Raw genomic sequence first — 13722 nt, 5'->3', positions numbered from 1 at the left:
AACTCAGTTTTGTATAAATCATTTGATGGCTTACTTAGCATTTTTCCCAATTTTTGAATTGATATCTTCACATCGGGTTCGCATGTCTGCACAGCCCTATCAGAATGCCTGGACTCTACTACGTTTTGGCTCCGCCTCCCCTGCACCGTCCGTCAGTCAGCTGTTGTTTTTGTCATTGTTTTGTGACATTACGCCCGCTATCAGTGGGTGATTTTCTCGATTCTGCTTTTCGCCTGTGATGCACTTCTAGTTGTTTTTCTGGAAAATTGGCCGCGGTTTTGATGTCACAATGGAGTACCTCAGGTCGGCGTTCAACTGTTTAGCGAATTTGTGCAGTTGTCTCGATTGCTCGGAGGATTCAAGTGGGCAGGTAAGAAGCTCTGACCGAAGAAAGAGGAGTCAACTTTGAGTGCTAATATTTGTGCCCTTATTTAAGGGTTATGAACCAAATGAGCGGACCCACTTGCTGGTGGATCCTGTCAGCAATAGCCCAGCTCTACGCAGAACCAACTCGGAGAGTTTTAGCAATGAATATTCACAGTCGCTGCCGAAGAAAGACGAGCAAACTGCGCTCAATCGGATCATCCAAGATACTGCGATGTAAGTTTGGGGTTTGATTTGTTTTGTTTATGTTTGCGTTAGAAATTGATTGCGGTCGGTTTTTTCTAGTAACATTATTGATGTAGCGGCGATGGATTCACACAACTTGGAGCCGCAAGAGTATCATGATCGGGTGAAGCTGTACTATCAGAAGCTACAGCAACAGTGGAGCAACGTCCAGCATCCCAGCAACTCTCCCACAGGTAAGGGCGCTTCTGGGGGGTCGTGTCTTGAATATTTTATTGCCTTAAATTAGTTTTTTTCCTATTTTTACCAAGCCACTGTGACATGAAATTCATCCATTCAATTTCCATAACGCCTTTTTAGAAGAGTTCCCTTTTTATAACCGACAAGAACCCTAGATATATTCATTACCGGATTATTAGAGTATTCCTTGTTCTTAAGGTGTCTTCAAATATGCCTGCTGGACTTAAATCGGGGATCTTCGGGAACCATGATAGTTCACTGCACAGTTAAATTAGTTTCAGGGAAAACATCCCTTAGCACGTACTTGCTCTCATTTGAATTGTGAAATGTGGCTCCATCCTACTGAAACCAAGTCCTCTTAATGTAGCTTCGTGATTCTTGCAATTATGGGGCTAGTTGATCCGTCAGCGCAGTAATGAACCGTTTTGAATTCACCCTTACTGTTCGGCCGCGGTTGCCTTCAAAGGAAAACGCGATAACTCGTCTTGCGATTGCAGTCCAAAACAGACATTTTTTGTGAGTCAAGTAGATTCGGGTGTTTTAGAAGCGGTTTCTCTGCAGCCCAATCTCTTTTATTTACAAAACAATTTACCCGAATACGAACTATATCCCAGGAGATAATATTGACGTCGATAAAGGCATCGAACTGTTTGTTTTAAAACATTAATCTCGATTCGTCTGCTGGTGTCAATTCGTGGACTAATTACATCTTATAGAGATGCCATTTCATATTCAAGTGAAAAAATTACTGTAACGTGGACTCATACACGTAAATCAGAGGAGCGTTTACAAGTTGACATACTTAGATACGCGCAGAGACTTATCGCAAACTCTGCCGAACGGAGAAGCGATTTCATAGACGGAAAAAGGAAGCCAGGGAGAACCAAAAGGTCCGTGAACCAAGAGGGGGCCGTCCGCGCGTTCGATAAATCCTGACAGCAACTGGCTGATGCTACACTCTTGGCATTGCCTCAACAAGATGCACTCCTAGCAGTTTTTGTTGATGCCTCTGACATCGCAGTAGGTGCTGCTCTTCACCAAAAGGAGAACCAAGTCTGGCAGCCGTTGAGCTTCTTCTCCAGACAGTTAAACCCCGCTCAACGGAACTACAGCACTTACGATCGAGAACTGATCGCCGCGTATTTCCGATTCTCCCTTGAAGACAGGCCATTCACAGTGTGCACGGACCATAAGCCTCTCATCTACGCTTTGAAACAGAAGCCCGACAAAGCGTCCCCTCGTCAGCTTCGACACCTGAGCTTTATAAGCCAGTTTACGTCAGACATCCAGTACGCGTTCGGCAAGGACAACATAGTTGCTGACGCTGTGTCACGTGTCGCCGAGGTTAACATCCCCGCCGCACTCGACTTCTCGACTATTGCCAAGGCGCAGGAGGATGACGTAATACTTCAGAGCCTCAAATCCAACCCCAAATACAAATTTCGGGAGTTGCCCACCTTCGGCTCGAAACTGTCTCTGCTGCGAAGTCTCGGAAAAGGGATCCCGGCCACCTTTCGCAAGGAAGTGTTCCACGTGGTCCACGACTTAGCGCATCCAGGCATCAGGACAACAAATCGGCTATTCACCAAGAAATACTTCTGGCCCTCCATGAACAAGGATATCAATTCCAGGGCCAGAGAGTGCATCGCATGCCAGAAGTGTAAAGTCACCAGGCATGTAAGGAAGGAAGTGGGCTCATTCCCCCGCACTACCAAGCGGTTTCAAACCCATACACCTCGGCATAGTAGGACCTTTGCGAGACTCGCAGGGTTACAAGTATTGCCTTACAATCATTAACAGGTTTATGGGCTGGCCTGAGGTAATACCTCTGAAAGACATTACGGCGCAATCTTGTGCCGAAGCCGTCTGTCGAGAGTGGATCCTTCGCTTTGGCGTCCTTGCAGTGGTCATCACTGTCCAGGGAATGCAATTCGAGTCCACCCTTTTCTCGGAGTTAGGCAAACTCCTGGGTTTCAAACGCCAGCGGACTCCGACATACCACCCACAATCCAATGGGATGCTAGAACGTTGACACCGGACGCTGAAAGTCGCCATTATGGCACGCGATCCGTCCTGGACTCAACTCTTGCCTCTCCCCCTACTCGGCCTTAGAACCACCCGGCGAGAGGAATTTGCTGCCAATCCCGCGGAGCTGGTATACGGGGAGATCCCAAAGGCTCCACAAGTGATCCGGTCTTCGACAAGAGATCGGGTCTCACAGATACGGGATTGCTGCGCTTGCTAAAAGACAACCTTCGCCACATGAAAGCCACACCTCCCACACGACACTCGTCCACACCTGCCTGCGCGCCCAGGGAGCTGCACACGTGCACGCACGACCTGGTTAGGACGGATGCTGTTCTGAAGCCGCTGCAGCCTCCATACGAAGGCCCGTACCATGTTCTCGAGCGTGGAGAGCATTTCTTCCAGCTCGGGATCGGCGGACAGAAAAAGGCTGTCTCCTTATCCAGGCTGAAGTCCGTTTGTGCCCCAAATCAATGTCACGTTCGCTTCGCCGTATGATGGGGAAAGCAGTTCTGGAGCCGATTGCTGAAACCCCTAGGTTTCATCTGGGGGCGGAGTGATGTGACGCAGCGGGGTTAACAACATTCGAAATTTATTTCGAGTGTTGTTAATTCGATTTGACAGTGGCCACCATCGGTCTTCTTCGTGACGGAGCAGGCCATAAAAAAAAAAAAATTGAATTGAGTTAGTGTAAAGTCAGATTAAACAGACTGAAGTCGTAGACGTAAGAGAAAGGAAAAATAAAATTATGAATTCTACATTGAATAAAATAAAATAACAAAAAATAGATTAAAGTGTTGTTATAACTAAAAACTAAAGTTTACTTCGGAAACTACTAGCATAATTGCTGCCGTTGACATAATTTTAGTTGATCGTTTGGCTAGCGAGATTACTGCTACGGAGGTTCACAGCCTGATATGCGTTTTAGCTGCCACGGTTACTCGCCTCCATAATCAACATCGTGAAGCGAATAACAGGAATATACGGAGCAGGAATTTACCATTCTGAGTATTTCGGCTCAATAAAAGAGTCGAAAAGTTGAGAAAAGAGATTGGCCATGTCACGCAAGCATTTGTTGAAAATCCATCACCAAGAGTGCACAGATGCTACCATCTCTCCAATGATGTGTCAATCGTAGAAATCCTTGAGGTGATGAAGCAGAAACTTGCGGTATACTCCAATCGCATCCGTAGGTATCAAAAGAGCTTTCAGCAAAAAACAGACAACACCTTGTTCTTCCAGAACCAACGGGGATTTTATAAAAATCTCACCAACTCAAGTCGGGAAAGTAACCTCGATCTGGATCAGGCGGAAGACTTCTGGAGAAGTGTTTAGAGCGAACCCAACCGTTGCAATTTAGAAACAGTGAAATGATGCGTTTCAAAGCAAAGTGTGTGTGACCATGCGAAATTGTATTGCTAAATCCCCGATTGTCGCAAACAGTTCAAGCAGTGACGTGATGGATATAATCTGCAGAGACATAGATTTCGGCTCAACAGTTTGCGGTGGGCGGGTCACCTAATCTGTATGGATGAGGGTGATGCAGCCCGAAAAATTTATAAGGGCAATATCTATGGAAGCTGAGGCAGATCCTCCCTGAGATGAAGCGATGGCGTAGGTCAGGACGCCAAACAACTTTTAGGGATATCGAATTTGGCGCCAAACCGGAGTGTCTGGAGCTCCTTACTGAGGCAGGGTTAAACCGGATACCGGTTGTTGCACCGTTGATGATTCTTGCTGAATGGTTTTCTTTTTTAGTCTTGAGGTCGCTTTTTGTGTCGATGTTCTTTTCGTAAATTTCTTATCCTTACTTTACTAAATTATTGCTCCGACACTTAATGACATTGTGGCGCGGCAGGATTCGCAGCATTCGAAATTTATTTCGAATGTTGCGAGCGAATAGATGGCGCGGATCTATCCACTTTGCGTGGCACACCAAGGGAGTGGAAGATCGCAGTAATTATGTTTTTCAGACCTGTCACTGAATTTAATTATTAAGTTGAAAATTGCTAAAGAATATGGAAGTCCTTTTTGAAAATAGAATTTGAGTTGAGTTTACTGTATAGAATTCGCGTTGAGTTTGCTGTATAAAATTCGCATTGAGTTCGCTTAAATATTTCAATAAAAATAATAAGTAATCATAATTACTTAATTGGATTACTTAATTGGTGACCCCGGAACTCGCACCAACAGCATCAACAACTAGGATCCCGAATTCCCAGAACCTGCAAAATTGAAAAACTCAAGCACATCATCATCCCCATCAACAAATCGCAGTCTGCGCAAGCACAATCGCCCAGCAGGCAGCCGCAACAACCGATTGGAGATAAATAAGAGTTCCGCAGCCGCAGCCGCCATCGCTGCCGCAGCCACTTTCGCCACCGCACTCAACTCCACCATCGCCGACATTGGTGAAGTTCTATTAACGACAAAAATTCGTCCGAACAACACGGCAGAAATAGAACTTCCAAGGACTGAGAAATCCTTCCAAAACATCAGTAGACCGTACGGCAAGCGATTTTCACGCGTTCGCATCTACAGTTGAGTGTGGAGTGCCGTGGTAAACATCACGAAAACGTGTCACATCTCCACATCCCGAGTCGGAGCAGAGGCAAGAAAGAAAAACGCGAGAAAACCTTCTCTACACAGTGTACTGCGCGACACACGTCGGACCCTCACCAGAAGTGGATTTTCACGCGACTTCCCGTACGCACGCCCTCCTGCACAACACCTTTCACGCACCGAACTAGTCATCATTGCCACAACGATCAACAACGGCAACAAACGGACGTCCCCAGCACCGCCAACGCCGCAGCTACAGCCGACAAACAACGAGGAGTTATTCTTAAGAGAAGTTATTATTCATTTATATATAATATATTATTTATTCAGTTAAAAAAAAAAATAGTAATAAAAAAATTGAAATCGCTGCAAGAGACGGCGTGCAGGTGTTTAGCATCGCGAGTCCTCCATTCTCATTGGTGGTGTTTTTGGTCTGCGCTGGATAGCGTCCGCTTCGTTTTTTTTCTCGTTTCGTGCGTGCATTTGTGGGTGCGGCCTGCCGTGTCGGTGTAAAGTTCACCGCGTTTCAGAATAAACTCACCGCGTTTGCATTTCAATCTCGTACTTTTCGTGAAACAAGATGTCTTTTGACAATAAAGACGCAGCAGGCCCATCGAACCCGCAAGTGACCGCCCTCGCCGTACGCGTTCCTCCGTTTTGGCGGCGGAACCCCGAACTGTGGTTCGTGCATCTGGAAGCACAGTTCCAAATGTCCGGCATCACATCGGACGCAACCCGTTTCAACTACGCGGTGATCGGCCTGGACGAAGAGTCCATACTTCTGGTGTCCGACGTGGTGAAGTCGACATCGTATGTGCAGCTCAAGAGCGAGTTGATCAGGCGCCTGTCGGCAAGCGAGTCGGCAAAATTAGACCACTTGCTGGCAGGTTTAACCTTAGGTGATCGAACTCCCAGCCAATTGCTTCGTGAAATGAGGCAATTGGGTGGGAGTAAGATCGGCGAAGACCTGATCAAGTCGCTCTGGCTGCGTCGGCTCCCGGAGGGCACCCAGGCGATCCTCGCTTGCGTCTCCGGTTCCTTGGAGGAACTGGCAGCGACGGCCGACCAGGTTCAGGAGGTGTACGTACGCCCAACCTTGGCGGCCGTTCAACCACCGTCGGATGAGGTGGGTGAATTGAGGCGCGAGATTGCTGCATTAACAGCCAGTATGGCCGAGATGCGGGCGACGTTGGACGCTCAGCGTTCGGGCGCCAGATCGCGAGCACGCTCGCGGTCTGCCATCCGAAAAGGGCGATCAGGTAGCAGGTCGTCAAGACAGTCCACGGACCCAGGGATTTGCTGGTACCACCCCAGATTCGGGGATAAAGCGACAAGATGTACGCTACCGTGTAGATTCTCTTCTACCGCAAAAAACTAGGTCCGCGGGGGGTTTTGGCGGCGGCCACCCAGAACGCAGCACCACGTCGCCTAACTATTTTTGACCCCCTCAGCAGGCGCAACTACCTCGTCGACACGGGTGCGGAGGTTTCGGTTCTTCCCGTACCCCAGCATCATCAACTTTTCCCTCAACCGCTCAAACTTGCGGCAGCAAATTCCTCCCGCATAAACACGTACGGGTATAGGCAAGTGGACGTGAGTCTTGGCTTGCGTAGGACGTTTTCGTGGCGTTTCATCCTGGCGGATGTCAGCTTCCCCATACTAGGCGCAGACTTCCTGTGTCACTATGGATTGCTGGTGGACTTGCAAAACAAGTCTCTTATAGATTCCACGACCAACCTTAATACGTCGGGACATATGGTATCTCACCCAGGCAATAATCTTTCCGTTCTTTTAGAAGACATTACCGACTCTCGTGTTCGGGCACTTCTCCAAAAGTTCAGCCAGATTACTACCAACTGTAGTCTCTCCAAACCAGTGAAGCACAATGTGCAGCACCACATTATCACTACTGGTTCCCCGATCTTCTCGAAGGTGCGTCCTCTACCATCTCAGAAACTGGCAATTGCACGGAAAGAGTTTGAACAACTCGTTCAACAGGGTATCTGCAGGCCCTCAAACAGCTGTTGGTCTTCCCCACTGCATATGGTCCCTAAGCCAAACGGCGAATGGCGCCCATGTGGGGATTACAGAAGGCTAAATGCACAGACTGTTCCTGACCGATATCCAATTCCACTCATCCACGACTTTGCGCATCACCTCGCGAATTGCCGCATCTTTTCGACCTTGGACTTAACCAAGGCTTATCACCAAATTCCAGTAGCTCCTGAAGACATTCCAAAGACGGCAATATGCACACCCTTTGGACTCTTCGAGTTCACCCGGATGACTTTCGGATTGTGCAACGCGACGCAAACCTTTCAAAGGTTCATTCACTCAGTCCTGCGAAACCTCGAATTCTGTTTCGTATATTTGGATGATGTTTTGGTCGCTTCTTCCACTGAGTCTGAGCACTTAGCCCATCTCGAGTGCATTTTTCAACGTCTCCTTGAGGCCGGTTTAGTCCTAAACGTTGAGAAATGCAAATTCCTTCAACAACAGGTGAGATTCCTCGGCCATTTCATTTCCCCTGAAGGAATACAGCCCGACCCAGACAAGGTGCAAGCAATCACAAGCTTCCCGCGTCCAAAGACAGTGAGGGAGTTGAGGAGGTTCTTGGGCATGCTAAACTTCTACCGTCGTTTCCTGCCCAAGGCCGCCCATCTCCAGTCCATTTTGAACGCGTACTTGTCTGGCCCCAAAACTAAGGACACACGAGAGATCGTGTGGTCTGAAGAGGCTATCTGCGCGTTTGACAAATCTCGTCAACAACTGGCTGACGCTACACTCTTGGCATTCCCTCTGCAAGATGCACCCCTAGCCGTTTTTGTTGATGCCTCTGACATCGCAGTAGGTGCTGCCCTTCACCAAAAGGTGGACCAAGTTTGGCAGCCGTTGAGCTTCTTCTCGAAGCAGTTGAATCCCGCTCAACGGAACTACAGCACCTACGATCGCGAACTGCTCGCCGCATACCTGTCCATCAAATACTTCCGTTTCTCCCTAGAAGGCAGGCCGTTCACAGTGTTCACGGACCATAAGCCTCTCACGTTCGCTTTGAAACAGAAGCCCGACAAAGCGTCCCCTCGTCAGCTTCGACACCTGAGCTTCATAAGCCAGTTTACGTCGGACATCCAGCACGTGTCCGGGAAGGACAACATTGTTGCTGACGCTTTGTCTCGTGTCTCCGAAGTTAACATCCCCGCCTCACTCGATTTCTCGGCTATTGCCAAGGCGCAAGTGGATGACGCAGCACTTCAGAGCCTCAAGTCCAACCCCAAATACAAATTTCGGGAGTTGCCCATCTTCGGCTCAAACCTCTCGCTCTGCTGCGAAGACTCGGAAAAGGGACCTCGGCCATACATTCCGGCCACATTTCGCAAGGAAGTGTTCCACGCAGTTCACGACTTGGCGCACCCCGGCATCAGGACAACAAACCGGTTAGTCACCGGAAAATACTTCTGGCCCTCCATGAACAAGGATATTAATTCCTGGGCCAGAGAGTGCATCGCATGCCAAAAATGTAAGGTCTCCAGGCATGTTAGGAAAGAAGTGGGCTCATTCCCCCGCACTACCAAGCGTTTCCACACCATACACCTCGACATTATAGGGCCTTTGCGAGACTCGCATGGTTATAAGTATTGCCTCACAATCATCGACAGGTTCACGCGGTGGCCTGAGGCAATACCTCTGAAAGACATCACGGCGCAATCATGTGCTGAAGCCCTCTGTCGAGAGTGGATACCTCGCTTTGGCGTCCCTGCAGTGGTCATCACTGACCAGGGAATGCAATTTGAGTCCACCCTTTTCTCCGAGTTAGGCAAACTCCTTGGTTTTAAACGCCAGCGGACTACGGCATACCACCCACAATCCAATGGGATGTTGGAACGTTGGCACCGGACGCTGAAAGCCGCCATTATGGCACGCGACGACCCGTCCTGGACGCAAGTCTTGCCTCTCGTCCTACTCGGCCTTCGTACAACCCGCCGAGAGGAATTTGCTGCCAGCCCCGCGGAGCTGGTTTACGGGGAGAACCCAAGACTCCCAAGCGATCCGGTCTTCGACAAGAGATCGGGTCTCACGGAGTCGGGGTTGGTGCGTCTGCTGAGGAACAATCTCCGGCGCATCAAGGCGACACCACCCACTCGACACTCGTCCATACCTGCTTGTTCGCCCAAGGAACTGGACACATGCACGCATGTGCTGATCAGGACGGATGCCGTCCGGAAGCCGCTGCAGCCTCCATATGAGGGCCCGTACCGCGTTCTCGAGCGGGGAGAACATTTCTTCCAGCTCGAGATCGGTGGTCACAAAAAGGCGGTCTCTTTGTCCAGGCTGAAACCCGCGTGCGCCCCGAAGCAACGTCGTGTCCGCTTTGTGGATTAACGGCGAACGAAGTTCGGGGATCAGTCGCTGAAACCCCCTAGGTTTCATCTGGGGGCGGAGTGATGTGGCGCGGCAGGATTCGCAGCATTCGAAATTTATTTCGAATGTTGCGAGCGAATAGATGGCGCGGATCTATCCACTTTGCGTGGCACACCAAGGGAGTGGAAGATCGCAGTAATTATGTTTTTCAGACCTGTCACTGAATTTAATTATTAAGTTGAAAATTGCTAAAGAATATGGAAGTCCTTTTTGAAAATAGAATTTGAGTTGAGTTTACTGTATAGAATTCGCGTTGAGTTTGCTGTATAAAATTCGCATTGAGTTCGCTTAAATATTTCATTCTTTAGCTCAAGCGAGAATTTCAGTGGTATGGACATTCTGAGCCCATGCCAAGTAAGTTGGTGGGACTCTGGAGAGTACTACTCCCGCTCTTGCGGCATTGCTTGAACTCTGGAAATAGACCGATTATCATCATCACATCCGATGAAGTTCCGCTTCTTGTGGATGAAATCGCTATCACCGTAACCTGCGGATATAGACTGTTCCTCCAAACAGAAGAGAAATCATCTCGGAAAGTGATCTCCGCTGTTACTGGAAGATTTCAAGCCTTAGTCAACACTTGTCTGCTTCGTTTCATCCAAACACGCTAGCCTGATACTATATCCAACGAAGAATTTTGGTGGTTGTCATCCCTGGGCGATGTAATCGGGAGGTGGAAGTGACAGCGGACAGGTCACACATTAAGAAGGGGCGACAATTGCATTGCTGGCTATGCGAAGCAGTAGAGCCCACTCTCCCAAGATAATCGACTAGTAGGTCGCCCCAAAAGCACTTGGCGCAGAACAGTCAGCACTTCAGCGAACCGCGAGTGTAGTTCACACGCTATACCCTACAAAGGGGTAGATGGCAATCATATATGTAGCGAAAGTCAATACAATTGCAAACACTGCACTGAAGAAGGGAACAAGTTGCCACTGGTGTATGCACTGTTGTATTTGTAGAGCAAACAATTTATTTAGATGTGTCGTTCTGAAATTAGAATAAGTGGTATTAATTTCCGAGCTTAGAAATACGTTTTGTATCTATAGGTTATTTTTTTATGTTTTGTTTTCCATTTTTCTTATATATGACCATATTCTCGCTTTTTGCTTCGTATCCACGCACTGAGTGTTGGGCTCCTGCAAAGGTAAACCGTCGGACTATCAATCAAACACCTCCTCATTGTCAGATAACTAGCCTGGAACCGTTTGATAAATTACTTCTGCTTAGCCTTCCCAATCAAGCGAGTTGCCTCGATTTGTGTACGCTGACGGTCTCCATAAGCAACCATCTCCCTGCAGTCTCCCTTGCGCTTATGGCTGGTTTTACACCCTTTAACAAGGGGGCAATGGGGATCACTCTCACAGCCGGTTCTGAGATAGCACGGTAGGCGAACGCCACCCGCAAATTCCCCCTTTCTGTACCCGCGTAAGACACTTTCGATATACTTTCTTGCCACAAGCATCAACCCAAACTTCCGCGCAATAAAGTAGACCGGACTGCGTTGCACTGGAGGATTAATTGCTAAATTTTTATGTACCTCCTCGCCACCATCCTACTCCGTCAGCAGTTTTTTGACAGAAAAGTTAAGAAGGTAGTTCAGCCGGCATTTCCCAAGTTATGTGCTTCATCGTGGGTCCGAATCTGTGCTTTCGCGCCGGGACTTAAGCTACTTTTTGACCGTCATGTTCACTAACTTTAATAACACAAATTTCCTCATCTTCTAGGCCTTTTGCGGGATATACCGAATCCAGAATTGTTTCTCACTGCATCGCCGATATCAGCCCCCGACTTATCTCTGGTAATAATTAACTCACATAGCATTGATAACATTAATCATCTCCCAATTAACATTACAGATTAAAAGTGCCGTAGACAGAGCAAAGTTGGCGCTCGAAGACATCAAAATCGAACACAAAGAGGATCTAATTGTGCCTTTCAATATACACGATTCCACGCAATCGAATTTCACCTCATAAATAAACAGTGCTGCTGCTAAATATTGGGAAAGTCAAGGCTGTAGATGTTGATACGTTGTTGGGCGAAAGTAGAATGCGAAGGCGATAACCGTCGGCAAAAGGATCTATGAACAATTGGATGCGAAATTCTGAGAGAGTATATGGAAGCGTAACATTTTTTTGAAAAGTGTGTGCTGAATAAAGACTAACATTTAAGCTTAGCGGAAATGAGGGAGAGGTCATTTATGCCATGTGAAAAAAAGTTGCGTGTCATTTGCTATGCAATTTCTCTCTAAAAATATCCTATTGATTTTTTTATTTTATGTAAATGTGAAAGAAATTATTCAAGAGGTTTCTATATGTATGTATATGTATAATGTTCGATGGTAATAAAAGAATATATAATAGAGGTTTGGGTTTGTTCTTGAGGAAAAGCGATTCTGCATCTCCTTACCAAGGTATACTTAATTCAGTTGATTAGGGTCGCAAAAACCAATTTTACGGGACATCCATCATAAAGAAGGAATAAGTTGATCAAATATATTTGGAAAAATGACAACATTTGTTTTCATTCATGAAATACTAAACACAACATTGAAACGGTTCGAACTCGACAATTGACCGGGTTGCGCAAAGTAACAAAATGGGGTGACTTTAGTAATGTAACTTTCAATTTTATTTATTATTTGTTTATGACGAGAGACTGACAAACCAAAAATGATGCAAGACATACAATATTAATTACGAACGTCGTGCTTTGCACTTTGAATGATTTACGATGTAAGCAAATTCAGCTCGCTTGCATTTATTAATACTAGCAGTGAAATTTGATCAAATGAACAGGCCAAGATGTCATCAGACCGAAGGCCGGGATTCAATCTATCTCCGACGACTTGATTGACTTCAAGGGACGGATTGACTGCTGGTAATACTTTGAAGAGCATAGACGAAGTTTGGCATTTTCCATCAAGATTGGCTCTGACTATCAAAACAATACTCGAATGAGTTAGCATGCGTCCGGTGATGATGGTGATAGCTTCTTCTCTGTGCAGTTGAAGAGATTGTTCGTAGGTAGAATTCGAGCGGTGAAGTTTGAATAATACTTCTGACGTTAGTAAAAGCAAATAGGTGTTATTCTTAAGAGGGAGCCAATAATTCCTATCTCTGATCTACCTGAAAGCGTTTTTAGGACGCAGTGCGACATCTCTTGAAAGCGGCGTTGGTCGACCATCAGAATTCCGTAACTACCAAACCAAAAAGAGGTGACGGAGAGTGGCAGAATTGCATTCGGTTGGTATGTTGCATTCATTCAATTCCTGGTTGGTCAAATGTAAATATTGTTTCACAATGAAGATTTGCTGGTTGTTATGGATAGTGGCAAGAGGAATAACTTTATATGTAGACGTCATAGTTATTCCGTTCAGTGAATAGAATCCGGGCTCAATTAAGAGATGAGAATCCATTGTCACTGATTTTGTTCGCGCAATAGAAAACATTGCTGCTTGGAAGTGAGAATCTTCAATTTGTGTTGTGAACTCTAAGCCATCTGGTTAGCATTGACTGATTAGAAGCCGCTTAAGGAATTCAGATGTTAATATAGTTTAAACATAGCGAGCAATTAGTCTGTTTTTTGGTTCAAGCTGTTAAACTAGTTTTGGAAGATCAATACCGAAGTTTTCGAGAGATCAGTTCCGAAAAATATTTCCTAAAAAATCAAGAGGTGATATTTGTTGCCAATTAGTGAAGTTTCTGCGATAATATAAAGTTTCTTCGTTACTTTAGTTTATTATACGTTAACGTATCGCAGGATTTCCGTTATGGGGAAGCTTGTTCCCAGTTTTTAAAGACAGACTTAGCCAATGCTATTGATACTCCAATTACTGGTTCCGGTCCCGGCATAGGGGAGATTGACCCCTCTTTCCCTAAAGCATTCGAGATTTAATTTCCCTCT

At 46.7% G+C, this 13722-nt stretch overlaps 1 protein-coding gene across 1 annotated transcript; it reads left to right on the top strand.

Annotated features, from left to right (window-relative positions):
* Window positions 1–165: 165 nt before the first annotated feature.
* Window positions 166–12180, top strand: LOC119648139. Its single transcript, XM_038049685.1, has 5 exons — window positions 166–370; window positions 437–600; window positions 670–803; window positions 11541–11614; window positions 11673–12180. The coding sequence occupies exons 1-5, from the start codon at window positions 290–292 to the stop codon at window positions 11790–11792; spliced, it is 573 nt and encodes a 190-aa protein (XP_037905613.1). The 5' UTR covers window positions 166–289; the 3' UTR covers window positions 11793–12180.
* The last annotated feature ends 1542 nt before the right edge of the window (window positions 12181–13722 follow it).

This window comes from Hermetia illucens, chromosome 2 (assembly GCF_905115235.1).
Source record: "Hermetia illucens chromosome 2, iHerIll2.2.curated.20191125, whole genome shotgun sequence".
Classification (NCBI taxonomy): Eukaryota; Metazoa; Arthropoda; class Insecta; order Diptera; family Stratiomyidae; genus Hermetia; species Hermetia illucens.
This window is presented reverse-complemented; position numbering and strand designations above follow the sequence as displayed.